The sequence below is a fragment of the Saccopteryx leptura genome, chromosome 2, assembly GCF_036850995.1.
Source record: "Saccopteryx leptura isolate mSacLep1 chromosome 2, mSacLep1_pri_phased_curated, whole genome shotgun sequence".
Taxonomy (NCBI): domain Eukaryota; kingdom Metazoa; phylum Chordata; class Mammalia; order Chiroptera; family Emballonuridae; genus Saccopteryx; species Saccopteryx leptura.
Window position 1 is genome coordinate 251253989 of NC_089504.1, and position 27686 is coordinate 251281674.

The following is a 27686-nucleotide window of genomic DNA, read 5'->3' on the forward strand; positions in this document are numbered from 1 at the left end:
ATGTGGTCAGGTATGACTGTCCACTGCCCAGGGAACTAGACAGGACTGCAGGGTGTCCCCAGGATGGGGCAGGGGAGGAGGGCTTTGAAAAGAGTAGTTGACAGAGTCCTAACTGCCTCTGGTTCAGCAGTGCCTGGTTCTGCCGCTGCTCACTAGCCATGTGACCCTGGGCGAGTTATGTACTTACTCTTGCCTGTAAAATGGGGATAACAAGGTATCTACATCGCAGGGATGTGAGCAGAGCATTAAATGATCCATGTGTGTGGAATGCTCAGAGCATGGCTGTGTGCCTCTCTGAAGTACTGCATGTAATTCTGTTACAGTGGGAACTTTATCCCATCAAGAAGAAAAATTCGTGAGGGATTCCCTGGGGCTGACCCAGGCCGCAGACACTCCAGACTCCCCAAGAAATGACATGGGGGGGGTGTGGGGAGAACACCTCCCACCGTTCTGTTCTTCACAGGGAGGATACTCTTAGAGATGATCAAAGTGCCTTGTCAGTAGCCACCCTGGAGAGGTGACGATGGCCCCAGGCCTAATTGTCTCCTTCATGCCTAATTAATTTCATTGTAAAGAGATAAAGGCTGTTACTCTGTATCAGCAGCATCTTTTTCTGCAGGATTAAGTTCTTTTTTTGTTTATTTGTTTTAACAGAGACAAAGAGAGACAGAGAGAGGAATAGATAGGGACAGACAGACAGGAACGAAGAGAGATGAGAAGCATCAATCATTAGTTTTTCGTTGGAACACCTTAGTTGTTCATTGATTGCCTTCTCATATGTGCCTTGACCGTGGGGCTACAGAAGACTGAGTAACCCCTTGCTGGAGCAAGCGACCTTGGGTCCAAGCTGGCAAGCTTTGCTCAAACCAGATGAGCCCACGCTCAAGCTGGCGACCTCAGGGTCTCGAACCTGGGTCCTCCGCATCTCAGTCCGATGCTCTATCCACTGCGCCACCACCTACCTGGTCAAGCAGGATTAAGTTCTTAAAACGGGGAGGGGAGACCGTTGAGAGAGAGGCAGAAACCGAGGGAAGGAGGCTCTATGAATAGATAGACCTTGGAATAAAATCCTGACGGATTCAGATTGATCCTGCTGCCCAAGAAAAATTGAGTGTAGAGGGAATTAGATTTATGTTAAATGTAACTGCTGCCGATATTGACACCCAGACCTGTTAAAATGGTAATCTTTAGAGATGTATGGAAACTGCATGCAATAGACCCATTGGGAGACACACTCAAAAGACAGCGGCATTATTATTAATAACATGACAAACTTGATGTGTTGAGCCTGTGATTTAATGAGAGTGTCGGAAAGTACAAACAAGCTCGAGGCCCTAGCAACGTTTCCATGTGCGTGGTCATTTGGGAGCTCTGGGTACCTTGGTCTCCATAGCAGGTGGGTATAGGGTGTCAGCTCTCTCAGCTTGGGGTGAAGAGTGGAACTCATTTCTGTTTCATCAGCAGGTCCAGGATGCAGTCAAGGGGCCTCAGATCGGCCCATCCTCTGAGGTGGAGTCCTGGGAATCTGGTAATCCAGGTCCTTTACCCCCGTGAAACCTGGCCAGAGCTGTGCTTCCTCCTCAAACCACCACAGAGTTCTTGTCCCCGTTCTTTTTATTGTTTCTGTTCTGTAGGACCTAGAAGTAAAATGTTTGACCAAGCCAACGGGGTTACAAGCTGGTGAGAGTGTCTGGGTGCCATTTCTGGCAGCAGAGCAAAGACCTGAAGGAAGTGAAGGAGTAAGCCATTCACACATCTGGGGGGAGGGAGAAGCATTGCAATTAGAAGGAACAGCCAGTGCAAAGGCCATGGGGCAGAAAGAGCCTGGAACATCAAAAACAGGAAGCCAGCCTGACCTGTGGTGGCACAGTGGATGGAGCATTTACGTGGAAATGCTGAGGTCGCCGGTTCAAAAAAAAACCCTGGGCTTGCCTGGTCAAGGCACATATGGGAGTTGATGCTCCCAGCTCCTCCCCCCTGTCTCTCTCTCTCCCTCTCTGTCTCCTCTCTAAAATGAATAAATAAAATAAAAATTAAAAAAAAAAACAAAAAACCAAAAAAAACAAACAGGAAGCCATGTGTAAGGTCAGTGGCTGTGTGGCCTCTGCCGAGGCTGTGCACATTCCCATTGGATTCAGGCAGACAGTAAAGGAACTGTGGACCCAGAAGATGGTAGGCCATTCCGTTTATTAGTCTCATAATGGTGGACGAGAAAACAGGCAGGGGAGACCGCTTCCCTTTCTCCCATCTGAGGACCCCATCTCAGCACTCTCCAACCAAACAGGCCAGGCAGAAATCAGGGCTCCCAAGCCTAGACTCGGTCTCCAGTTCCACAACCCGAACTCATTCTCCCGACTTACCCTCCGAACTCACTCTCTCTCTCTCTCTCTCTCTCTCTCTCTGCTCTCTGCACTCTAGCAAAACAGGCTGGGAGGAAAAATCCCTCCTCCAGCAAACAATGGCCCCTCCCAAGCAGGAAGGCCATCTGCAATTTGCAAGACTATAAACACAAGGTGCTGCCCCAATACAAGCGTACAAACCTAAAAAACACCTGTTTACCCAACACCGTGCATTTGGCTGAAAGAGAGCGAGTGAGGGGTGGAGTGAGGGGTGACAATGAGGCAGGGCCCACAAGCAGCTGAAAGGACTTCGTTTGGAGTGTTGGGATGCAATGGGGAGATGCTGGGTGTCTGTGAGTAGAGAAGTGACCTCTCTGGCTACTGGAAGAGGGGGCAAGCGTGTATCATGGTTATTTATTGCCATGGAACAAATGACCCCCAAACTCAGCAGCTTAAAACAACTCAAGGTCATGAATCTGGTGGCTCACAGGCTGCAGCTGGGTGTCGGCAGGGCTACGGTCTCATCTGAGGCTCCAGGGGGCGGGGAGGTCCACTTCCAGGCTCACACACAGGGTTCTAAGCAGGATTAAGTCCTTCGAGGACCTCAGAGGCCATCCTCAGTCCCGCATCATGTGGGCCTCTCGGCTGGGCAGCTCTCAACGTGGCAGTGGATGGCTTCATCAGGCCGAGGGAGCCAAGGCAAGACAGGGGGATCGGGACAGAAGCCAGAGCCTTCCTATAATCTGACGGAGAAACGGCATCTCATCAGTCCTGCCATTTCCCATCAGCCAGAGTCCCTGGCTTCGCTCACAGCACACGGGAGGGGCAGGGGCAGGGGCAGGAGAGGGTGTGACCATCAGCAGGTGGGGATCTGGGAGCATCTGGGGATGCCCACACAGAGGGCAGGAAGGGAGCTGCAGAGCAGTTGCTGGCCTGAGATGGCCACGTGTGGAGCAGAGAGGAGGTAGTGGGTAAGAAGTGGCAGGATTTGGACACTTCAACAAGGAGCTGAAAACACAATCTGTGAAACCAAGGGAGGCATCTTATTTTTCTGCCTGAAGGTAAGGCTGTCCTGACCCTAGATGGGACCGGCACAGCCCCACACTAGACTGGGAACCCTCCTCCCAGCAGAAGAGGGATGTGAGCACTAGCAAGATAGATAGCTCAGTTGGTTAAAGAATTATCCTGAAGCACTGAGGTTGGCGGTTCAATCCCCAGTCAGGGCACATACCACATACAGGAACAGATTAATCTTCCTGTCTTTCCCTCTCCCTTCCTCTCTCTCTATCATCAATAAAATAAACATTCAAAAAATTTTTAAAAAAAGAAGAGGGAGGTGAGAAGACCCTGTGGGAAACCTCAATGCCCAGGGTCCCCTAGAGCAGACGCCCACTCACGCCACGGCTGCAGTCACCCTACCTGTCACTGCAGTCACTGATGGCAACCTCCCCCTCCCTGGGCCACATCACTAATTGAGTTAATTGTTCCTAGAAAGGGGAGTGCAGATGACTTGGAGGCCCTGCCTGCGTCCTTAAACCAGCTAACCCTTCCCATTAATCCTCTTTAAGACCAAGGGCGGACCATAATCAGTTTTTAAGGTTCCAGACATCCCACTCCAGTGGTTGCCCGGGGCAACGTGCCGGCTGAGCCAGGCCTGAGATTGGATTACTCCCCCCACACACACACCCCCGCCCCATGGACGATCTATCCTGATCTCCCCGGGGCTGTGTTGTCAGTGTGTTAACACCACAAGGATTGGTGTGGGAAAAACCCACACCGTGGACAGGAATTAGTCTCTGCTCATTTCAGCTTCCTTGTGCACCTTTCGGTTCAAAATATCCCTGGGTTTATGGTCTCTGACAAGGATCCCAGGGAGGGGGAAGCCTCACAGCTCCTACCCCATGGAAGACAGATCCAAGACACAGCCGGTTCTCCAGGGAAGAATAAGGGCAGAGAAAACATAACCGTCCTCCAGAGTTCCAGTCTCTGAGGACTGTCCCGGGAAGGACGCCCAGTGGTTTCACAGCACCCTCTTCGCTTCCCCACATGTCACAGCTGGGTCCTTGTCACCAGGTCTCAGCTCAGCCTGTCTTCCTGGGCCACCTTCCTCTGGTGTGTCCCCGGTCACTCTCCTGCACTCAGGAAGGATACTTGTCACATCCTGAAAATGACTCCTTGCCCAGAGCCCAATTTGGTACCCAGATTCAAAGTCCTAGAAGTGGGCATGGCTCCAGCACCAGATCAGGCCGTGGGGACAGGAGCCTTGGATGCCCTGCCCCAGCCCTGTTCTGTCCTACAGCAAGCTGGCCAGTGACCCCCCTGCCCCTGGATGGAGAGAAGCCGCAGGAGAGGCAGGAGGCCACGCCGAAGCTGAGGTGGCTTCGATGAGGAGGCTGCTGACCCATCAGGGGACATTTTCTTTGTTTCCAGCAGAGGGTCTGGGTGCTTCTAGCACATGTTCCAGGGGCTCCTGCTTCTTCAGTCTCCAAATTTGTCCTGACAAGTTCCTAGATGACAGTTCCAGTGCAGGGTGCAGCAGAAATGAGGGAGGCCTCGGCGTGGGCACTGGGCCAGGCCAAGCCTGTGACTCGGGAGACCGCCCCCAAGGGCAGGGACCTCCGCTGAGTCTGCATCCTGGGTCTGCAGGAGCCACCTGGGTGCGCTGGTCCAAGTACAGAAATTTCCCTGTGTTGGGGGAGTGACCACCAGGTGGCAGTGTGGGAACATCCCGCCCGAGTCCTAGGTTCTGAGCCCTGAGCCCCAGCTGGGTCAAGTCAGGACGGATTGGGTGGGTAACCAAGGACTGGGGAAGGTCCCCTTCCACTTCCTGGACAGGTGGTCCTCGGGCATTAACCACACTACCACACTTGACCTCAGGCAGCAGGAGTCTAGGGTATGACATGCTGAAGTACCTGGATCCCTGGGCCAGGCACCTGCACACCTGCACACATACCTGAGCACACCTATTGTTCTCCTTGTTTGCAGCCTCCCTCTCCACAGGCATACGAACTCCACCACTATGTCTCAGTGTGGCCTCAAACAAATTACCTAACTTCTTGGTGCCTGAATTTCCCCATCGGTACATGGGATAATAACCCTGCTGTGAGGGTGAAATTAGACCGTGTGTGTAGAACACGGGGACAGTGTTTGTATGTGTGTACTAAGGGCTGTTCCTTTTGTCATGACTCTGCTCCCACACCTGAAGCTTACAGCCACACCCCAGGCAGCACACAGCCCCCGTGGTTTTTGGGCCGCAGAATCCTCCTACACAGGCCACGCAAGACAGCACAGAGATAGGTTTAGGGAGAGGTGAAGAGCTCATTGTGACAGAGTAGGGGGTGCTGGGGACCGGACGAGTCAGCGCAGAAGCCCAAGCCTCTGCACACAGCCCGACTACATCTTCCGGTCTTTCGGGAGAAGCTGGAAGCCTGGGTCTGGGCTGGAGATCCCATTTGCAGAAACATCTTTCTAGCCAAAGAAGATGTGTCTGTGCATTGCATGTGGCCCAGGAGGCCCTGCAATGTGTTCAGGATCCTGACTTTGGATGTCTGGCCTCCAGACAGGGAGAATAGGTCCTGTTTCTATGCACCCAGTATAGGCTGACTCTTCATGGCGGTCTGATCTCTCCCATTTGTATAAATGGCCAGGTAGGCCTAGGTGCTGCTCATCCAGTGGACATGAGAACTCTGGCACTCTCGATTGATGGTGGGATGGAACCATTAACTTTTTGTTTTTGTTGACAGAGACTGAGGTAGAGACAGAGACAGAGAGAGGGGCAGATAAGAACAGACAGACATGAGGGAGAGAGATGAAAAACATCAATTCTTTGTTGCGGCACCTAAGTTGTTCGGTGATTGCTTTCTCATATGTGCCTTGACTGGGGGGCACCAGCAGAGCGAGTGATCCCTTGCTCAAGCCAGCGACCTTTGGGCTCAAGCCAGTGATCATGGGGTCATGTCTATGATTCTGCGCTCAAGCTGGTGACCTTGGGGTTTCGAACTTGGGTCCTCTGTGTCCCGGTCTGACACTCTATCCACTACACTATCACCTGTCAGGCTGGAACCGTTAACTTTTTTTTTTTTTTTTTTTTACAGAGACAGAGAGAGAGTCAGAGAGAGGGATAGATAGGGACAGACAGACAGGAAAGGAGAGAGATGAGAAGCATCAATCATCAGTTTTTCGTTGCGACACCTTAGTTGTTCATCGATTGCTTTCTCATATGTGCCTTGACCGTGGGCCTTCAGCAGACTGAGTAACCCCTTGCTCAAGCCAGCGACCTTGGGCTCAAGCTGGTGAGCTTTGCTGAAACCAGATGAGCCCATGCTCAAGCTGGTGACCTCGGGGTCTCGAACCTGGGTCTTCCACATCCCAGTCCGACACTCTATCCACTGCGCCACTGCCTGGTCAGGCTGGAACCATTAACTTTAACATAATAATAAAAATCACACTTCTTGCAGGTCCATGGCACCTAACAGGATTCTGATGATGGAGTCTTTTAAATTTTTTTTAATTCATTTTTAGAGAGGAGAGAGAGACAGAGAGAGAGAAGGAGGGAGGAGCTGGAAGCATCAACTCCCACATGTGCCTTGACCAGGCAAGCCCAGGGTTTCAAACCCAGCATTTCCAGGTCGATGCTCCATCCACTGTGCCACCACAGGTCAGGCCTGATGATGGGATCTTTTAGAAAGCACATTCCTCCTTGGTGGATGGTGTTACCAAACTCACAGGGTCCACCACTCAGGGGTGCTCTATTTAAGAGCAAGATGTGGTTGTTGTCAGGTAGTTTTATTTACTTGCAGCAGGTAAAGGAGGCAAGTATTGACATCCATAGTTCGGTCCCCCTTACCCCCTCCCTCCCCTCATCTTCCCCTATCCTGACAGGGAGGCTTAGCAGTTGCTCATATACACCACTGGGCACCTACAGTTTTTTTTTTTCTTTCACTTTTTTTTTTTTACAGGGACAGAGAGAGAGGCAGAGAGAGGGATAGACAGGGACAGACAGATAGGAATGGAGAGATGAGAAGCATCAATCATCAGCTTTTCGTTGCACATTGCGACACCTTAGTTGTTCATTGATTGCTTTCTCATATGTGCCTTGACCGCGGGCCTTCAGCAGGCTGAGTGACCCCTTGCTCGAGCCAGCAACCTAGGGTCCAAGCTGGTGAGCTTTTGCTCAAACCAGATGAGCCCCCAGGTGACCTCGGGGTCTCGAACCTGGGTCCTTCGGCATCCCAGTCTGACGCTCCATCCACTGCACCACCGCCTGATCAGGCATGGGCACCTACACTTTGATTTCTTCTTTGCAGTCTGCTGCACTTAAGAGTTCCTGTCAACCCCATCTTGTTTACATAGGTACCTGCAAAATACTGTGCTACATTTTAACATTTAGCAAGAATAACATTCAGTAATAACATTTAGAACTGCCCAGACCTTGAGACCCTTGTCTTATCTACAGTGAGACTGTCCTCATGGTTTGCAGAGTGTGGCAACTGAGCACGGTGGAAGGTGGACAAGAGGGGGGAAACTGAGGCCCGACCAGCCATGGGACGCACCCTCTGCTGCCAGCTGCCAGTTTCCCCCACGCCAGTCCCAGCCAGGAAGCTTGGCCATTAGGGTGAGTGCTGCCTGGAATCCCCATTACAGCCTGGAGATTCCGGGGACCCTGCTTCCTGGGATCCTGGGAGCCTTGCATTGCAGCCCTCGGGCCACCTCCTGCCTCTCCAGAACCAGCAGTTTGGAGCTGCCTGCCTGCGGAGACGGTGCCATAGGACTCAGAGCGGGTGGGGCTGCAGCTGACCAGGGCTTTTCCTTCTAGGGTGGACACTGAGACTGCATTTCCTCTGGCCCTGGGGGTTGTGCCAAAGGCATTTAACCACGGAGCCGGCCTCTACACCCCCACACGTCCAGAACAGAGTGCAGTTGTTCCATCGATACGGAGACAAAGGCCACAGAGCCAGAGCCAGGACCTCGTGTGTGCTCTGCATGCTCAGGCCTGTCTGTGCAGATGAGGGTATGCTGCATGGATGCACATGTGGACATAGCACGTGGGCCCGTGTGAACATACATGTGCAAGGAGAAACATGCATGTCTGCACATGGAAGTACACATGTCTGTGAGTTCACACGTGAGCACTCCACTTCTAGACACAAAGGCCTGCATGTGCACTGCCTCCTATGTGTTCACAGGGGGCCGGAATCAAGTCTGACCATGAAGCTGGGCGCCGATGTGTTTCTGTAAGCCTGGGAACATGTGTTTGTCTGGGAATGACTGTGGGCCTGCAGCTGTGTCTGGGTAGGCACAAGTGTGTCTGCATGTGCATGTATGTAATTGTGTGTACACATGGGTGAGGGGGCATTCCAGTATGAATACATGTGTGTACGTGTGTGCATCTTCATGCATGCTCATGTTCATCTCGGCAGTGTTTCTGCATTTGACATGCATGTGTCTCCTGATAGATATGTGTATTCCAAACTGCCCTCTTGATGTTCCGCTTATCTGTCAGACCTCACCCTTACTGGACTATTGTCCCTGAGACAGAGGAATTCCAAAAAGCTGACAAGCCGCCCCAAGGAGGGGCTCCGGACATACCAGAATTTTTTATTCAACACCCACATGCTCGAAGCCCCTCAAGGAGGAGCATTTCGTACATACCAGGACTTTTGCCTCAGTATCCCCTCAGGCTCTCCCAAACACTATATAACTCGCCCCTAGTCTGTAACCCGGTGCACTTCTCCTGGAGGAGTGCCCCGGCAGGTCTTTCTCCTCTAATAAAGCCTGCACATCTGGTGATGGAGTGCTGTCTCATTCTTACATCTCCCTTTCCACGTGCACCCGTGTGTGCTCACAGCCTGACGCACCTGTCTGGGGTGCCTGCATTACAGTCGGGAGTGGTCTGGGCACAACAGCTTCTGGCCTGCTCACTCCCTGGACCTGCAGACAGACATTCCTCCAGAGGGTGAGTGGGTGGGGTAGGGTATGGTGGGGAGGTGGCCCCGATTAGAGCAGCCACAGGGAACCCACGCCCTGTGCCGAATTTCCCTGACCCGCCTATGTGCCCGTGTCCCCAAAGCTCAGGCTAGAGGAGCAATGGACAGAAAAGGAAGAAAGAACAGAAAACCCTCCGGAGAAGTGGGGCACGTGCCTGTGAGAGCCGCTTCCAGAGGCCCTGCCCCCCGCAACCCTATTCCTTCCAGCGGCCACCTGCTCCAGCGCCCACACTGCCCCATCCCAGGGAGAGAGTGACAGCTGAACACCCCATTATGAGCTCCCCTTGAATTTGATACCCTTAAAGCTGTCACTGTAGGGGCCACAGTGATCTCATAGCTGAGCTGTGGAGAAGGCCAGAGTGGGGGTTGGGGGACCGGTCAGAGGCATGGCTGATGGGGGTGTAGGGAAACTGAGTTGTTAGCATCTCAATGCATCCTGATCGCCAGGTAATTAACTGTCTTCCGCATGACCGTGGGAAGTCTGAGGTGGGGCCCTGCTCTGGAACTGTAAAGCGTCTGACAGGGGACTTCCAGAAGCTGGATTTGAGATCATGGGGACACCTCTAATTGCTCTCTTCCTTTTGTTTTTGTTTTTTTCTTAATGTGTTCATTTTTTTTTTAATTTATTGACTTGAGAGAAACATCAATTTGTTGTTTCACTATGTGTGCATTCATTGGTGGATTCTTATATGTGGCCTGATCAGGAATGGAACCTGTAACCCTAGTGTATCAGGATGATACTCTAACCAACTGAGCTACCCAGCCAGGGCTTATGGGTTGCGGTTTTATAAAGAAAATCCTGAGTCTGTGTGGTGTGTGTGTGTGTGTGTGTGTGTGTGTGTGTGAGCAAGTGTGAGTGCAGGTGTGTGTCCCTGTGTGTGGACGTGTGTAAATGAGCGAGTATATGGCACATAGTGTGTGTGTTCACCCCCCACTGAACTGGAGTGGGATGAGACAACAGTGTGTGCAGGCCCTTCCTGAGGATCACGAGGACAGGCCACGCCAGTCACTGCTGGTTGTGGGGTGAGGCGGCCTGTGGCTGGTGGACACCTGTGTGCCTGCAGACACTGCAGAGATGGCTAGGCCCCTCCTGCCCTGCACTCACGCCCCTCCCAAAGTGACTCTGCTGTCCTCCCATCGAAAGGGGCGTCTACTTCCCCACCCTCCCAAATCAGGGCCATCCTGTGTCCAGCCTTGACCATTAGGATCCGGGACTGATGTTCTGTGAATTGGGGGGCTGACCTCAGAGGAACCTCCCTGGGTAGGCTGCCGGCTAGGGCAAGAGGCCAGGAGATGGCCCACACCACCCAGCTGCACCAACCAAGGACCTGAAGGGGTTTACACTGCGCTGGAGGGACAGGGGGTCCTTCCCAGCTCAAGGGGGCAGCTGAGGCCTTGGCCCCCAGCAGGGGTGGGGTGCAGCTGCCAGGCCGAGGGTGAGGTGGCTCTGTGACCACGCCATCCACACAGCAGAGCCCTGACAATGTGTCATTCATTGAAAAACTTGTTATGGGTTGACATGCCTCCAATACAACGTGCCAGTAGCCCTTAACCTCTGCCACCTGTGAACATGACCTTATTTGGAAAAAGTCTTTGGCTGGTGGAATTGAGTTAAAATACCATCTCACAGCCACACTAATCTCCAGAACCTATGACTATTTTAGGTCACATGGGGGGGATTACTGTTGCAGATGGAATTAAAGTTGCTAATCATCTGACCTTAAAATAAGATTATCCTGGATTATCTGGGTGGCCCGTGTCCTCACAAGGGTCCTTAAATAGGAGAGGGATGCAGGAGGTCGGACAGATGGAGCGTGAGAAGGATGTCACCCCTGCTCAGTGTGGAAATCAAACACGTCTCCAGAGGTTGGCACATGTCCCCTGGGGACCAAGATCACCTCTGGGGTCCCCCTCTCCTCCCTCATGACCAGTGCCATGTGGTCTATGCTGGGGAAGGCAGGCGAGACCAGGACAGAGGAAATGGGCATGAGACATACTCCCACCCTCGCTCCCCACCCCACCCCCAGGGTCCTGCTGGCAGAAAACCTGTTTCCAGCCCAACCACCAGCCCCACCTCCATCAGAGGGCCTGGAGGGTGGGGGGTGTCCCAGTAGAGCCCAAGCTCTACGTGGATCAGGTGTCCCTAATTCTACTTCCCCATGCACTGGGACACTCCTGCTTATCAGCAGGGCTGGCAGCCTCTTCGAGACTACTCTTGAGGGGGCTATAATGATTCTACTTACCAGTGCTGAGACCAACTGCTACCAGAGGAAAGACATGACTGATACACAAGTTTGTTGCAAGAATCACACAGGCAGTTTATTACTCACAAATCCTTCTGGAGTGACTGGGTACAGGTTAAGGGGGCCCCATCGGCATGCTCCTCTCAGCTGTCCTTGGTCAGAGCTCAGAGCGATGTGGAGATAGTCCACGTTCACGTTGGAGTCTGGGCCACTACCACAGCAGGGGTGGGGGCCTTAGCTTTAGTACCTTTTCTGGCCAACACCTTCTAACAGGTATAAATCTACAGGATTATCACCTCAAACCACCTTTTTGGGAGTTTCCTCGCAGTGATCCCTTTTTATGTTAATCTACTGAAATGTTACATCAAGCCACTTTTAAGGTGTTCCTAGGGAAGCTTCTTGTTTATGTTAACCTACAGAGTTGTGACATCAAGCCACTTCTTATCTATGTATAACTTCACACACACACTAACTGGGCCCTGCTCGAAAGTCAGAGTCTGTTTATCACATCTGCACACACTATATTAATTCCTATCCAGATGCCATAACTTTATTTAATTTCCTTAGTTAATTTTAATATTATATCTTAATTACTTTTATAGATCTTCCATTTTTTATATTTCTATATATTTAATTACTATAACTTTATATCACTACAACAGTGTGCCATGAGGACAGCAGGCTGCCCCAGAAGGGCGACTCTCCCTACGCCACTCAGGAAAGGCAAATGGACACGAGGCACCAGGTGGGGAGAAAACAAAGTTCCTGGGAACTTCCTCTGTGATTCTTAGAGCAAAACATGGGCACTTCCGCACAGTTGGCCACAGAAGCCCAGAACCTGGGACCCCGTCGGGCAGGGGCACACTCCAGCCTCCAGGAAGAGTTCTCAGGGTTCACATACATGACCAGCTGAAATGCATTTGCTTGTGCCCACTTACTTAACCCTGTCAATGTGCGCTGCAGTATTTTCAAACATGCATAATTCCATCAGTGGTTGCAAACCCTGTCCAAATAAATGCATTTATCTGTTTATTCCTAAACCCACAGTCTGTCTCTCTAAGGCCCGTTCCAGTGTTCTTGGTGGACACACCTTCTGCAGGGGCCACCAAATAGTACGTGAGAGGTCCAGGATTTGGGAGGAGCCCCTTAGCCCAGGAAGAAATGAATCAGGAAAAGCGAAGCATGTTGGATGGTGCTGCTGCAGGTCAGCTCAGGTGGACACCGGGCCAAGGGGCTGCCCTCCTTCTGAATCCCAGATCTCACTTACTATCTGGTGGCCTTCGCCAAAGGACGTGTCCGCCCAGGAATCTGCACATGTGACTTTGTCTAGACAAAGGCCTTTGTGTGTAATTATGTCTTTTCAAGAAATGAGACTGGAGGAAGACACACATTTCAAGAAATGAGACTGGAGGTGGGTGACAGGTGGTGATGGGGAACAACAAAGACGACACAGCGGCCAGGGCCGAGGGGCACCCAGGATGCTGGCATGAAGCTACAGGGGCAGAAGCAGGTTGTCCCTCCAGGTTTCTGGTCATTTGTCTTGACACCTGAGCTGACCATTCAGACAACACCTGGTGGGAACCAGAGGAAAGCCAATAGTCAGTGTGATGGGCGGGGTCTGCGTGGTGGGGCACAGCCTGCCCTGAAACTCTTTTCCAGCTTCTCTGTGTTTGAAAAGTTTTCATAATAAAATGTTCTAAGTAAAACTATGTCTCTGCACCCCCACTTAAGGAACTCTGAACAAATGAGGGAAGTCTACAGCCTGAAGGACAGCTAAACTCAGCCTGTCTAAGACAAAGGGGTCAGCAGAACCCAGGCTACCAGAGGTCCCTGCTGCCTGTGCACAGAGCTCCTTCCTCCTCCCCAAGGAGGGGCTGGGCCCCAACACTTCCCACCCCAACCTCCTGCTCCTAGACCCCAGGAGCTGAAGCTCGTGAGCTTCTGGGGGTCTGCACCCAGCCCTGCCTGACCTCTGTTGTGATACCCCATGAAGGCTCCCAGGCATCCCCGTCCTTGTGACGCCTTAGCAGGAAGATCTGTATTTCCCTCCAATGTGTCCTTCTGGAGCTTTGTAAGGACAGAGGTCAGGGTCACTTTCCTCTCCTATAGCAGTTGTCCTTCTGAAAGCCCCCGAGCCTGGAAGCTGCTGTGTGTCAGGCCCACAGTCAGCACTTTCTGGGTAGATGAATGATAGGTAGATGGATGATGATGGATGGATGGATGGATGGATGAATGATGGATGGATGGATACATGGATACATGGATAAGTGGGTAGATGGATGGATGGATGGATAATGGGTGGAAGGGTGGAGGGGTGGATGGGTGGATGGGTGGATGGGTAGATAGATGGATGATGGATGGATAAGTGGATGGGTGGATGGATGGATGGATGATGGATGGGTGGGTGGATGGATAGATGGGTGGGTGGATGGATAGATGGGTGGGTAGGTGAATGGATGGGTAAATGGATAGATGATGGATGGATGGGTGCGTGAGTGGATGGGTAGGTGGGTAGGTGGGTGGATGGTTGGGTGGGTGAGTGGATGGAAGGATGAATGATGGGTGGATGGGTGCATGGATGAATGAATGAATGAAAGAATGAATGAATGAGGGCATCAGCCACTGCTCAGTCTCCCTCCTACACCAGTTCAGAGCTCTATATCACCTTGTATTTTCTGCATGCCCCAAACATACCTGTGTTCCTTTCCAGTGTATCACCTGTACTTCTTGTGAAAATTTTTCAGTGTTTCAGTGCCCTAGAGTTTGTGGCCCACAATCACCACTAACCCAGGCCTGCCCTCACTAACACCACAGGGCCTGCACCTTACCACCGGATCTGCTAATTCCTCCCCCCTCCCATAACATCACGGTGGCTCTCCACTTACCCAGAAGCTACATCGCCCAATGCATTGTTGCTTAGTATCATTTTGAAGAAACTGTTATCTGTTACCTCAGTCAAGTAAAGGAAAGATCTTGTCTTCCTTTATTACTTTCTTGAAACCTACATCATTCTCCAGTTTTTTGAAGATCGTCCCCTAACATTTCTCATGAGGTCGGTCCCCTGACACCTGTGCCTCTTTCTTTTCTTTTTATTTATTTATTTTTTTTTTTACAGAGACAGAGAGAGTCAGAGAGAGAGTGATAGATAGGGACAGACAGACAGGAACGGAGAGAGATGAGAAGCATCAATCATTAGTTTTTCGTTGCGACACCTTAGTTGTTCATTGATTGCTTTCTCATACGTGCCTTGACTGCGGGCCTTCAGCAGACCGAGTAACCCCTTGCTCAAGCCAGCGACCTTGGGTCCAAGCTGGTGAGCTTTTGCTCAAACCAGATGAGCCCGTGCTTAAGCTCGCGGCCTCAGGGTCTCGAACCTGGGTTCTCCGCATCCCAGTCCGACGCTCTATCCACTGCGCCACTGCCTGGTCAGGCTGTGCCTCTTTCTTAAAGTGCCCCGTTGTAGGGTGCTGGACTGATTCCATCTCATTTAAACTCATCATTTCCAACAACCCTATGACATGGGCAGGATTATTCCCATACACAGACGAGGAAACTAAGACCGAGATTGCTGTGTGAACAGCTTTTGAGGTCATTCATCCACAAAACTGCAGGCCCAGGAGAACCTCAGGGGTCTGTGACTCCTCCTGGTGGTGTCATAACTGCATGAATGCCCCTCCTTGCCGAGCCTGGTTCCCTTCCTTATCAGGATGGAAGATTCGGCCTCCCCTCCTCTGAGAAGCTCCTGCAATGGCTGCGGAACTGGCCTCTGGCCAGTGTTGCCATGGGAAAACGTGAAGCACATGGCCTCCTGGCAGCCTGACCTTCCGCCCCCTCCCCAGGGGCCTCCTGGCGGGGCTGCTGGACCAGGGCTCAGATATCACACCACACAGTGGACCTGTGCCAGGCAGCCACAAGTAGAAAAGCTGGAAGCCTTCCCTGGGAGGGGCAGACGACACTGGAGCCCCCACCCAGCCCTCAGAGGGGCTTCCATTTCGGGGGGGGGGGGGGAAGAAAGGCTCTTTTTGCCATCCACCTCCCTCCCCCTGATGCTCACAGCACCTCAGCCTGCTTTGAGGAGCCCCTGATCTCTGTGAGTACATTGGCTTGCAGGGGCCTCACCCTCACCTTGGTCACACCTAGCCAAGGCGTGACCCAGGTCTGGGTAGCCAGTGGGTACCCATCTCCCTCCCCCATCTGTGACAGCGGTTGGTCCAGGTATAGCAGGCGGCCTGAGTGCAACCAGCTCCCAGCTGCACAAACGCTCAGCAAAGGCAAATGGCTGAGGGCACAGCCAGGGAGACCAGGACGCAGTCAGCCATGCCCGAAGGCAACCTCTCTGGTGACTCCATTAGCTGAGCTAACACAGTGACGGTTTTATTCATGCCTGATCTGGCTGGGTTTTTGTCACTAGCGTCCTTTGGCTCCTGAAAAAATTCTGACATGTCGGCTGTGTCCTGGCCCCACCCCAGCTCAACCAGTGTAACTTTGACAAATCACCACCCTGGGGACTTTGGTCTCTATGTGTCCAGGGGAGAGATGCTCACCAAAGACCCCTTCCTCTGGGCATCCTCCACTTTTGTGCAGTTGGGACCCCAAAGGCCTTCTTGACAACATCCACCTCTCCCCACCTTCAAGAAGATGCCAGGGACGCAGGAAACCAGGACGGTCACTGAGGCTTTGCAACCTGTGTCTAGAATGACAGTTTTCAGTGTGAACCTCTAAAAGTCAGCTCAGGTCAGGCTAAGTCATTGTTAGGGGAATTCTCTGGAAACACCTGAAATGAGGCCTAAAGAATAACCTGAGCCTGACTTGTGCTGGCGCAGTGGACAAGGCATTGACCTGGAACACTGAGGTCGCTAGTTCAAAACCCTGGGTTTACCTGGTCAAGGCACATGTGGGAATTGAGAGTTGATGCTTCTTGCTCCTCCCCCCTTCTCTCGCTCTCTTTCTCTCTCTCTCAAATGAATAAATAAAGTCTTTTAAAAAAAATAAAAAGAGTAACCTGAACAAGTACAATAGATAAGGAAATTCATGTGCCACAAATACCTGTTGGAGACAGGTAGGTGACAGGGGAGTGGAGCCCGTGGGAGGAAGGGGGTAGGGAGTGTTGGGCACTGCGGCAGAGAAAGGGCGTCATCTGCCCGAGTATATTCCAATGCCTTGACCTGTGACCACCTACTTGCTAGCACAGCACAGGTGAGCCCACAGCAGAATTCAGATCAGGTTCGGAATCTTTGAAATAGAGACTCCATGTCTTCAGCAGGGATGGTGTCATGTCGCCCTATAGAGAACCCAGAGCAGGGTGCTCAGTAATAATGTTGACCGGAATTAACCTGAGGCTCGAGACCTTGTGTGACCTCTGGAGGACCAGAAAACGGCTTCTGTGTGGGTCCCAAGAGTTATAAACCTAAGAAGGACAGCTGGTGTATGTGGGGTCCTGTGTACGCTTGGCACCCCGACACTCTGCTGGAAGGAGGTACATCTGCCACTTGCAGGACAGGGGGACGAGGGATCCCAACACCGTGTGGGACAGCAGCAGAACCAGGTGCCTGGTGGGGCCTCTGGAGTACAGACTGACTGCTCACTTTCACTTCTGCCTGCCAGACTGTCCATGTCCCAGGTGGTCAGCTCTGACAGAAGGGAATTCTGAGGTATGCTGCCACTTAGCTGAGCCAACCCAGCAGGAAGCCACCAGCTGGCTGGTGGGAAGATGTGCCACCTGAGTGAGGGCTGAGGAGGAGAGTGGGTATGGACAGAGCGAGTGGTGCCGGGTCAGGACAGCTGGTAGCCCCCAAAGTAGAAGTGGGCTCAGAAACCAGCCCCAGAGCAGATTTTGGGGAGGCAGGAATTAGGGAAAGGGGCAGGCATGCTATGGGTAGAGATACCCCAAATTTCTTTTTTTTTTAATTATATTTATTCATTTCAGGGAGGAGAGAGAAGTGGGGAGGAGTAGGAAACATCAACTCCCATATGTGCCTTGACCAGGCAAGCCCAGGGCCTTGAACCAGCGACCTCCACGGGTCAGGCGAGGCACCCCAAATTTCAATCTCTGGAATACTGTGCTCAAGACAAAGTCTAACACCAGGAACAGGCCATCAGATTAGTGTAGCCTGGGCACCTGCTGTGACAAATGGGGGAATACAGTCCCCAATCCTTACTTCCTCTTTGTAGCAAGACCACACAGCCACTCTGCCACATGACTCTGCCACCCCCGCTGGAGTAAGAGGCATCAACTTCCTGCCTAGTGGATGCTGGTCTTGGCCAAGTAACTGGCTTTGGGCAGGATGTGAGCAGACACTGCAAGGCCTAGAGCAAAGGTTTGCCATGTGACTGTGGAGTTGGCTTGGCCCTGAGTTTTGCAAAGAACGTGCCCTAGGTGGCTCATCTCCTATAGCCTGGGTCCCAGAGAGACCCTTGGAACAGATCCAAACCCCTACTGACCCAGAGTCTGAAGCAGAGCCCTGTAGCCGTCCTGCAGCCTGTGACCAAGAAAAAACAATTTGGTGTTGTCACAAGGATTCTAGGGGCAGCATGACTGCAGCTAGAGCCAATACACCTGCCCTCATTCCTTGGCTGGGGGAGGAAGGGGCATCTCAGTGAGCTGCCCGCCCCCACTCGTAGATTGCACCCACAGAAATGGGCTGCATCTCCCATAATACACTGCAGTGCTATTGCCTGGATCCTGGGAAGGTGGGAACCAACCAGTCTCTCGCCATGGGTGAACGTACAGCTGATCACCAGATGCTGCAGCCGGGTCTGGCCCATCAGCCACTTTGCAAGCAAAGAGTATGCTTGAACCCGAAAGGAGCAGCTGGCTCTGCTGATTCACAGGGCTGGATCCGGTCTGTGAGAACAAATTGAATTTTGAATACAATTTCATGTCAATTAACTTTGCTCAGAGCCGTGCAGACGAGCCAAGCAGCAGAAGATGGGGCTGACAGGGCCATCCTGGGAGCCAGTAATGATCACAGTGTCTCGCAGAGCTCGGTGTGCTGCGTGCGACCAGGTGAGGGACTGGGCTGCAGGGAGTGCTCCGGTGAAGGCCTGGCTCTGCGGATGAGACCAGGTGTGGCCTGGGCTTCATGCCATAGGTTGTGGGCCAGCATTTCCAAGGTTGACTGGTGTGGGCAGCTTCTGTGGGGCAGGATCCCCTCTACCGTACTGGACTGGGAAGGATGGGTCCTCATGGATGGAATGAGGTGGCAGGGAAGACCTGGGCTGGCAGCAGAGCCTGGGAGGGGACAAGTTGGGGTCCCCAGGACTGAGGGCCGACAAAAGGGTAAGGACCTCATAGAGTAGGTAGGGCGAGGGGCAAAGATCCAGGAATCCATCCTCAGGGGTGTTGCTGGTTGAAAATGAACAAGAACCCCAAGCCCCTTTAAGTGCTGGATGCTGTCGGGCACATAAACCTGTAGTTCCCAAAGTGTGGTCCCCAGACTGGCAGCCTCAGCTTGTTGGAAAGTCAAATTCTTTTTTTTTTTCTTTTTCTGTGACAGAGACAGAGAGGGACAGACAGGAAGGGAGAGAGATGAGAAGCATCAATTCTTTGTTGCGGCATCTTAGTTGTTCATTGATTGCGTTCTCATATGTGCCTTGACCGGGGTGGGGTGGGGCTACAGCAGAGCGAGTGACCCCTTGCTCAAACCAGCAACCTTGGGCTTCAAGCCAGTGACCTTTGTGCTCAAGCCAAGGACCATGGGGTCATGTCCATAATCCCACGCTCAAGCCAGCGACCCCACGCTCAAGCTGGTGAGCCTGCGCTCAAACTTGGCGACCTCAGGGTTTTTTGTTTGTTTGTTTGTTTGTTTGTATTTTTCTGAAGTTGGAAATGGGGAGGCAGTCAGACAGACTCCCGCATGCGCCCGACCAGGATCCACCCAGCATGCCCACCAGGGGGTGATGATCTGCCCATCTGGGGCGTTGCTCTGTCACAACCAGAGCCATTCTAGCACCTGAGGCATAGGCCATGGAGCCATCCTTAGCACCCGGGCCAACTTTTGCTCCAACGGAGCCCTGGCTGCGGGAGGGGAAGAGAGAGACAGAGAGGAAGGAGAGGGGGAGGGGTGGAGAAGCAGATGGGCGCTTTTCCTGTGTGCCCTGGCCAGGAATCGAACACAGGACTCCTGCATGCCAGGCCGATGCTCTACCACTGAGCCAACCGGTCAGGGCAACCTCATGGTTTTGAACCTGGATCGTCTACATCCCAGTCCGACACTCTATCCAATGCGCCACCTCCTGGTCAAGCGGAAAAGCAAATTCTTTTTTTTTTTTTTTTTACAGGGATAGAGAGAGAATCAGAAAGAGGGATAGATAGGGACAGACAGACAGGAACGGAGAGAGATGAGAAGCATCAATCATCAGTTTTTTGTTGCGACACCTTAGTTGTTCATTGATCGCTTTCTCATATGTGCCTTGACCTTGGGCCTTCAGCAGACCGAGTAACCCCTTGCTCGAGTCAGTGACCTTGGTTCCAAGCTGGTGAACTTTTTGCTCAAGCCAGATGAGCCTGCACTCAAACTGGCAACCTCGGGGTCTCGAACCTGGGTTCTCGGCATCCCAGTCCGACACTCTATCCACTGCGTCACTGCCTGGTCAAGCAAGTCAAATTCTTGAGCCCCAGGTGGACTGGGGTGGGTGCAGAGAGGTGTGTGAACAATCCAGTTGCCCTCGCATGAGTTGCACTCCTTCAGGATTGGAGAACTGAAAGAAACTTCAGACCACCCACCGTAGGGAGTTCCCTGGGGAGGGGACAACTGGAGGCAGAGGAACTAGACATTCCACCCAGTCTTGTGAGAGGAGTATGGTTGGAGTCCAGGCCATCTGTTTCTGGAATTGCCCTGCCCAGCATGATAGCCACCTGCCACACAGGGCTATTTCTTTTCTTTTCTTTTCTTTTTTTTTTTTTTTGAGAGAGAGAGAGAGAGAGAGAGAGAGTCAGAGATAGACAGAAACAGAGAGATGAGAAGCATCAATCATTAGTTTTTTGTTGTGCGTTGCAACACCTTAGTTGTTCATTGATTGCTTTCTCATATGTACCTTGACTGCGGGTCTTCAGCAGACTGAGTAACCCCTTGCTCGAGCCAGCGACCTTGGGCTCAAGCTGGTGAGCTTTTGCTCAAATCAGATGAGCCCGCGCTCAAGCTGGTGATCTCGGGGTCTCGAACCTGGGTCTTCAGCATCCCAGTCTGACACTCTATCCACTGCACCACCACCTGGTCAGGCAGGGCTATTTCATTTCAGATTAAAGTTAAATAAAATGGACGGATTCAGTTCTTCAATTGCACGGACCACATTTCAAGGGCTCAAAGGCATCGTGTGGCTCCTGGACTAGACAGGACAGAGCTAGCAGGTTCCTGTCAGTAGCACTGGCCTGGAAGCTGTGCCCTAACCACTGCTGGTGTACATACCACAGAGGCCCTTGGTACCCTTCAGGAATAAGAGGGCAAATGTGTGTGCAAGCAAATGAGTCAAAGCGAGAATCTGAGCACCCTGACTCCTGCCGCCAGTGGCCCAAGAGACCAGTGAGCAGCAGACTAACTCCTCAGGCTCCTGCAAACCTGGGTGTAAGTTCAGAGCTCTGGTGGGGTAGTCAGTCATTCTTTTATGATGTGCATAGTCAGGGAAAATGACCTTGGCTGCAGGGGGAGGTCCACTGTGCTCAAAATCTAAGGAAATGGTGGCTGGTTTTCCTGGCCAGACCACCTGGAAATGAATCAAAGGAGAGAAAACACCTGGAAAAGGAGGAAAGAACTCGGAGAGGAAGCCCCACTGGGCACCTGCAGAGATCCCCGTCCTTCACCCAGAACATCCTTCTCCCTGAACACACATCTAAGCATCTATGAGACCAGATGAGTAAAGACACAGTTATTTCTGTACTTGTAATTTTTTCTTTCTTTTTTTAAAATTGATTGATTTAGAGACAGAGAGAGGAAGTGGTGGTGGGGGGGGGGAAGAGAGACAGTTGGGGGGGGGGAGAGAGAGAGAGAGAGAGAGAGAGAGAGAGAGACGCATTCATTTGTTGGTCCACATAGTTGTGTATTCGTTGGTCGCTTCCCGTATGTGCCCTGACTGGGGATCCAACCTGCAATGTGGGTGTTTTAGCACGAGACTCTAACCCATTGAGCTAACCGGCCAGGGTCATGCTTGAAATTTTCTTAAATTGTTTTTTAAATTTTATTTATTGATGTGAGAGAGAGAGAGAGAGAGAGGAAGGGAGATAGAGAGAGACACATCAACTTTTTGTTCCACCTATCCATGCATTCACTGGTTGATTCTAGTATGTACCCTGAACAGGGATCGAGCCTGCAACCTGAGTGTATTGGCATGATGCTCTAATCAACTGAGGTACCCGGCCAGGGTATACTTGAAATTTTCAACACGAGAATTTGAACCTTCCCAAGCATTGTTCCAGAAGGGAGCAGAGGAGTCACAGCAAAGGCCTGTAAGAAGTTGCCTTCAAGCTGCTCCAGCAGGAGCAGGTTAGAGGCTGGAGGTTGCTCCAGAACCAGCAGAAGGGCCTGTATCCAAATGAAATGCTGAAATATTGTTTCTGGGACCCCCCTACACCCACATTTTTTGCCCTCAAAGGGGATTGGGGTAGAGGAATGCAGAGAAACTGTTCAAATTTCATTTTCTGTCTTCCTAACAAGGGTCTTAAAATCAAAAGGGAGTCAGAGTTTTCATAACAAAATCTGGTATGGGAAGAGGCGAAGGGGCCCCGTCCCCATCCTGGGGAGGCCTGGATAGAGGGGGGGAAGAGCTAGAGCAGAGGAGCCTGACTGGAAGAGCTGGCAGCTGGGGAGCCAAGCCCCCCCATTCCTTTGTCCGGAAGTTTGTAAAGTCATCTTCCCAACTGTACCTAGGGACAGCCCTGCTACAGCCTGGGGCACCCACACCACACACTTCCCTGCCCTGCACACACTGTGGCCCCAGGTCCTCTAAGGGGTAGGGTGATGTGGACCAGAAGCCCCAGTCTTTATGGGGGGGGCAGGGACTGCCCCCAACTTAGCATTGCCATCAAACTATAAGGCATCTCCCAGAATGTCACTGTGCACACCATCCAGCCAGTCCTTTCCTGCCTCAGTGCCTTTGCAGGGCTGTGTTTTCTGCAGGAAACAAGGTTCTCTTTTTTGCCAGGGCTTCTTTTGATCTCTTAGGTCTCAGTGCAAATTATCACTCCTCAGAGGCTTTCTGAGTCCACCCAATACCCACTCTATGACAGCTCCCTATCCAGTTTTCTTTGTGTTGTATTTCATGTTACTTGGCTCTGGGGTCATGGTCTCTCCCACTCTAAAAAGGCAGCATAGACACAAGGCCTTTGAAAATGAGTTGAATGAATTAATGACCTCGGGGTCTGAGGTTAAGAGCAGAGGCGGATTAAGGTCAGTTGAGGACCCAGGCGTAGAAGAAAATATTGGGCCCCTTACATTAGAAAAAAATGTAAAGTTGGGGTTTTGCGGGGGCCTTCAGAAGTCGGGGCCCAGGGAGCGCGCCGGGTGCGACCACCATTAAATCTGCCTCTGGTTAAGAGCTGGCTTTATCCAGCTGCCCCTTCGCATATGGTTCGTGCCTGGCTGGACCTGGGTGGAGAGCAGCCCCTGCAGCCCAAACTACCATCTCTATGCAAAACAGGCGGCCCAGGGCCTTGTCGGCAGGGGGCTCCTATCTGGAAGGGCAAGGCCGTCCCCACATGGAGCATTCTGGCGTCGGGGCTCTGGCCTTGGGAGAGCTGTCTGACCTTAAAAACGTGGGGACCAGATCTGGGGAAAGGGGAGGAAGGTGCACTGTCTGTGGAACTGCGTACCGCGGACTTGAACACGTGAGCTGCCCAAGCAGGGGGCAGGGAGAGCACGCACAGTCATGGAGGGGCAGTGGCAGGGTCAGCGACCAGCCTGCAGGGAGACCCCTAAAGAAAAGGGCAGGGGGCAGGTGGAGGCAGCCTGGACAGGGATACGGGGGGCTGAAGGCAAGAAACGTTCACCCAACTTTCACAGGCCGCGACTGGGGAAGTCCAGAGACCCCAATACCGCGCGACCCCGAGAGAGGCCGACGTCCACCACACCCTCACCCCCAACACCTCCCTGTGCAGGGGCGGGGACTCAGAGACAAGGGAGTCGCGCGGCGTCCCAATTCCCCAGAGGGCGGGGCTTGCTGGAGGGCGGGGCTTGGTCAAAGAGAGACAGGCGTGGCTTACGAGAGGGCGTGGCTTGCCTAGCGGAGAGCGGCCGAGGTGGGGCGAAGCACAGCCCGGACGGGGCCTGTGAGGGGCGTGGCCAGGGCGTGGGCGGGGCGGGGCTCGCGCAGGGATCTGTTGGGGCGCTCACTTCCTTTGGCGCTGGCTGCCGGGCGGAAGTACGTCAGTTGTTATCTGCTCTGGTCCCCGCCGCTGCCGTCGCCGCCTCACGATCGCGGGCGCCTCATCACTGCCCGCGCCCGGATCGCCCACCCAACCCGCAGTCCGCCGCCCGCCGCGCATGGGGCGCGCCCCCGGGGCGGCGGCCTGGAGCCGCTGAGCGCCAGCCGCCCCGCCGATGAGAGCGGCCGCCCGCGCCGGGGCGTCCAGGCCGCGCCGGGCCCGGGGTTGAGGGCTCTCGGCGCGGCATGCCCGGCCCGGCCCGCCGCTCGCTGCCGCCCAGGGCCCGAGCCCGCACGGCTCACACCGAACCCGGCAGCCACGCGTAGCGCAGCGGCCGTGGGAGCTCGACGGCGCGGCCGCAAGGTCATCGCGCGCCATGGAGGCCAAGGTCCGCCAGAGCCGGCGCTCGCGCGCGCAGCGGGACCGCGGCCGGCGCCGGGAGGCGGCCCGCGACGCCCGCGATCAGAGCGCCTCGTCGGGCGAGGAGCCGGAGCCCGGACCCGGCAAGGAGAACGCGGGCCTGCCCCGCGTGCCCCCGCCCCGCGCCGCCGCTGCGCGCCCCCCGCGCCGCCGCCGCCGCGAGTCCAGCTCCCAGGAGGAGGAGGTCATCGACGGCTTCGCCATCGCCAGCTTCAGCACGCTGGAAGCCTTGGAGGTAGGCGGGGCGGTCGGGGCGGGGCGGGCGCCCCTGGGAACACCAGCCCTGGGCCTTCGGCACACCCACCTCTGAGCGTTCCCGGTCGCTGCTGGGGGACCCGGCAGCCTGAAGTGGGTGCAGGACTGTTCGTATACCGAGCTGCAGGGGAGAAAACCTCTGAAAGTTACACTGTGCGAACGGGGACCGTCGGCTGCACAATCGGCCTTTTTCCCCCATTGTGTTTCTGTTGCCAAAGTATCACTTGATGGGGCTCAGGATGTGCTAGGGAGGTGTGCGCTGGCGGACTTGGTGGAGGTGGTGATAAAGTAGATACTTTGTGGTTCTTCCCCGTTCCTCCCCCTTCCTCTTGAGGTTTCTGTTTGCACCAGGAGGCAGAGGGTCCTGGCTTAGACCCTCAAGGCTTGGTTAATAGGATGACAAATACTGCTCTTCTGGTCGACTTAAGGGCAATATTTGCTGACCAAATACTGCCCTGCTTGCCTGAGTCCAGTTGAGTGGAGAGGGAAATGAATACTGTCAGAGAGTTGGTAAGTGGGTGTATGGGGAGCTCTGCCACCTCCTAGGGCTGGGGTTCTGGGGAGCCTTCACCCTCAGACACCCCATGCAGCATTTATTTGAAGGGACCAGCATCTGCTGGGCTTGGAGTCCTAGTGATCACTCAGGTAGCAGCTCCCTTCCTTTTCCTGAAGCTTGGGGGCCAGTGTCCTGGGATCCTCCAGTGAGGGAGGTGCCCACACTGCAGGTCCCTGCAGGAAGCCGCCATCTCCCTGGGGGTCTGCAGGTCTCTGGAGAGCTCAGGGTCAAGTTCTGGCAGCCAGGCAGAGGTGGCTCAGGGGCAGGCATGCTTTTTGTCTGGGCATGGGATGCACAGAGGTGGGGTGCCCATGTCAGAGCAGACGCTCACCACACAGCCCCGGGATCCTCTGTCTTGCATATCTGCGGGGTCTGAGATAACTCCTGGGCCAAGTCTCCCACCCTCTCCCACCAACATTGTCTCCCACCAGCATGTCAGCCCTTTTCGACTTCGGCCTTGGTCTCCATTCCTGCTGTTCCCTCTGCCCTTTGTAGTTTGGCACCTTCAGATTTGGTCTGTTTTCATCACTGTGCAAATGTCACTCAAGAGGCCCTTCCGGCAACTGTCTGAAGCAAAGGCATCCTTTCTCCCAACCCCACTGTTAACCCCTGGGTTAATTCACATATTGTCCTTCTTGCCAGTCACCTCTGTCTGAAGCTGTCTAGTGACTATGTGGCTGTTTTGGGGCCATTCCTACCAGAACCTGTGAGCTGGACATGAACAGGCACCACTTCTGTCTTTGTGGGGTCCCAGTGCCCCATGCACATTTGTGAAGTCAACCACTGGAAAAGTGGGAGGGAACACCGGGGTTTATTCATTTTTTAGAAAGGAGAGAGAGAGAGAGAAGGGGGGAGGAGCAGGAAGCAGCAACTCCCATATGTGCCTTGACCAGGCAAGCCCAGGGTTTCGAACCGGCGGCCTCAGCATTTCCAGGTCGACGCTTTATCCACTGTGCCACCACAGGTCGGAACACCGGGGTTTAGCAAGGCTGATCCTAAGGTCAGTCAGTGTGCCCTGGTGACACGAGCCTGTGGGGTCCATGTGATGCCCACAGAGGCTTTGGCTGTACCTCTCCTGCATCCGGGGCACTGAAAGAGCAGCCTTGGGTCCAGAGGACTTCTGTGGGCTCCACACAGCCCTGGCTGGGTCACAGTGAGACAAACCTGCTTTCTGCTCAGAACTCTATGTCACCCTGGGCCTCCGAAAGCCTTTCTCTGTACTTCTGAGCTAGGGAGGAGGCCACCACCCCTGGAAGGTACGGGGCTTCTGCACAAACCATGACTTTTAAACTGTCACTCTAATCTGGTCTCATTTCTTGCTAAAGTGTAGTGGTTTTCCCCTAGACATTCACAGTGATGGCTAGTGTGCAGTAAGTGTGTACTGTGCGGTATTGATCTGTGCCTGTGTCCTCCCGCACAGATGGGGACACTGAGACCCAAAGCCATGAGTCTCGGAGCTCTGCCAGGCCTCCACATGGGATGTTCCAAACATCAGGTATAGACGCACTCAGGAGGTGAGCCCTGCACAGAGAAGAGTGCCACTTCCCTAGAGTCCTCCTTACCTTTGTCATGAGGATGCAGGCCCTATTCTCCTGCAGCCCAAGCAGGTTCCCTGTCCTTCTGCCCCAGACAGACTCCCTACCCCTCTGTCCCAAGCATACTCCTCTAGCCCCGTGCCCAAGTCAGGTCCCTGTCCTCCCAACGGTGTGCACTAGTGTCTGCCCCTCGGGGAGGATGCGGCCCTGCCTGTAGGGTAGCTGAGGGGATCATAGCCCCTCCTTCTGTTCAGTGCTGTAGACAGCCCATGGTCTGTGACCTGGCAGTGTGCTACAGGCTGAGGAGCAGGCCCCAGGATGGGCCTGACTCAGGATGTGCCTGGGGCCTTGGGAGCACTGGGCTAGTAGTGTGGGGAGTTGAGATTTGGCCCCACCAGGCAATGTGTGGAAGCTCATGCTGTCAGTTCTGTCTGTGGGAACCCTAATCTGGGGGTTCCTGTGCCCACTCACTCCTGACAGGGGATCAGGGCTGCGACTATTTGGAGAGTCGGGCTCAGGGAGTAGCGCTGATGCCGGAGGAACCTCTTCACAGAGCATCTCCTCCAGGTTGCCTCCTCTTCAGGTGGGGAAATTGAGGTCCAGAGAGGGCGAGGACTTTGCAATTACGTGATGGGGTGCAGCACTAAGCCTAGGACCTGCATAGAATGAGGGTCCACAGCTATGGGGAGCTGCTCCCTCCAAGGAGCACCCTACCAGTGGGGGAGAGCAAAGCTGCTGCATGGCCCCTTTGGCCCCTGTGGATGTCCGCTGCTCCAGGGTAGCAGCAGGTTTGTGTTGGGGACTGCAAGCCAACAGCGTCTTTGAGGTTTAGATTTTTTGGGGACAGGTGTAGGAAACTGACAGAAAGCTAACAGTCTGCCTGGAACCCCCCCACCTCATTTGCTTAGTGAAATTGCTAAAGGCTGTTTTTTTCCACACCTCCATGTTAGCTGTAGTGCTGGATTTTTATACTTGTCCTATCCACCAAGTCCCTAGG

At 53.6% G+C, this 27686-nt stretch overlaps 1 protein-coding gene across 11 annotated transcripts in view; it reads left to right on the forward strand.

Annotated features, from left to right (window-relative positions):
• The first annotated feature begins 23877 nt into the window (after positions 1-23877).
• The window catches only part of FBRSL1 (fibrosin like 1), a 56989-nt gene continuing 53180 nt past the window's right edge, over positions 23878-27686 (forward strand). For 6 of the 11 annotated variants that reach the window (XM_066371249.1, XM_066371248.1, XM_066371240.1 and 3 more), the window contains exon 1: positions 23882-24578. In XM_066371249.1, the coding sequence (XP_066227346.1) occupies positions 24300-24578 (279 nt within the window). In that variant the 5' untranslated portion in view covers positions 23882-24299. Of the gene's footprint in view, positions 24579-27686 lie in introns of all 11 variants that reach the window. The other 5 variants (XM_066371237.1, XM_066371239.1, XM_066371243.1 and 2 more) reach the window with 2 other exon arrangements.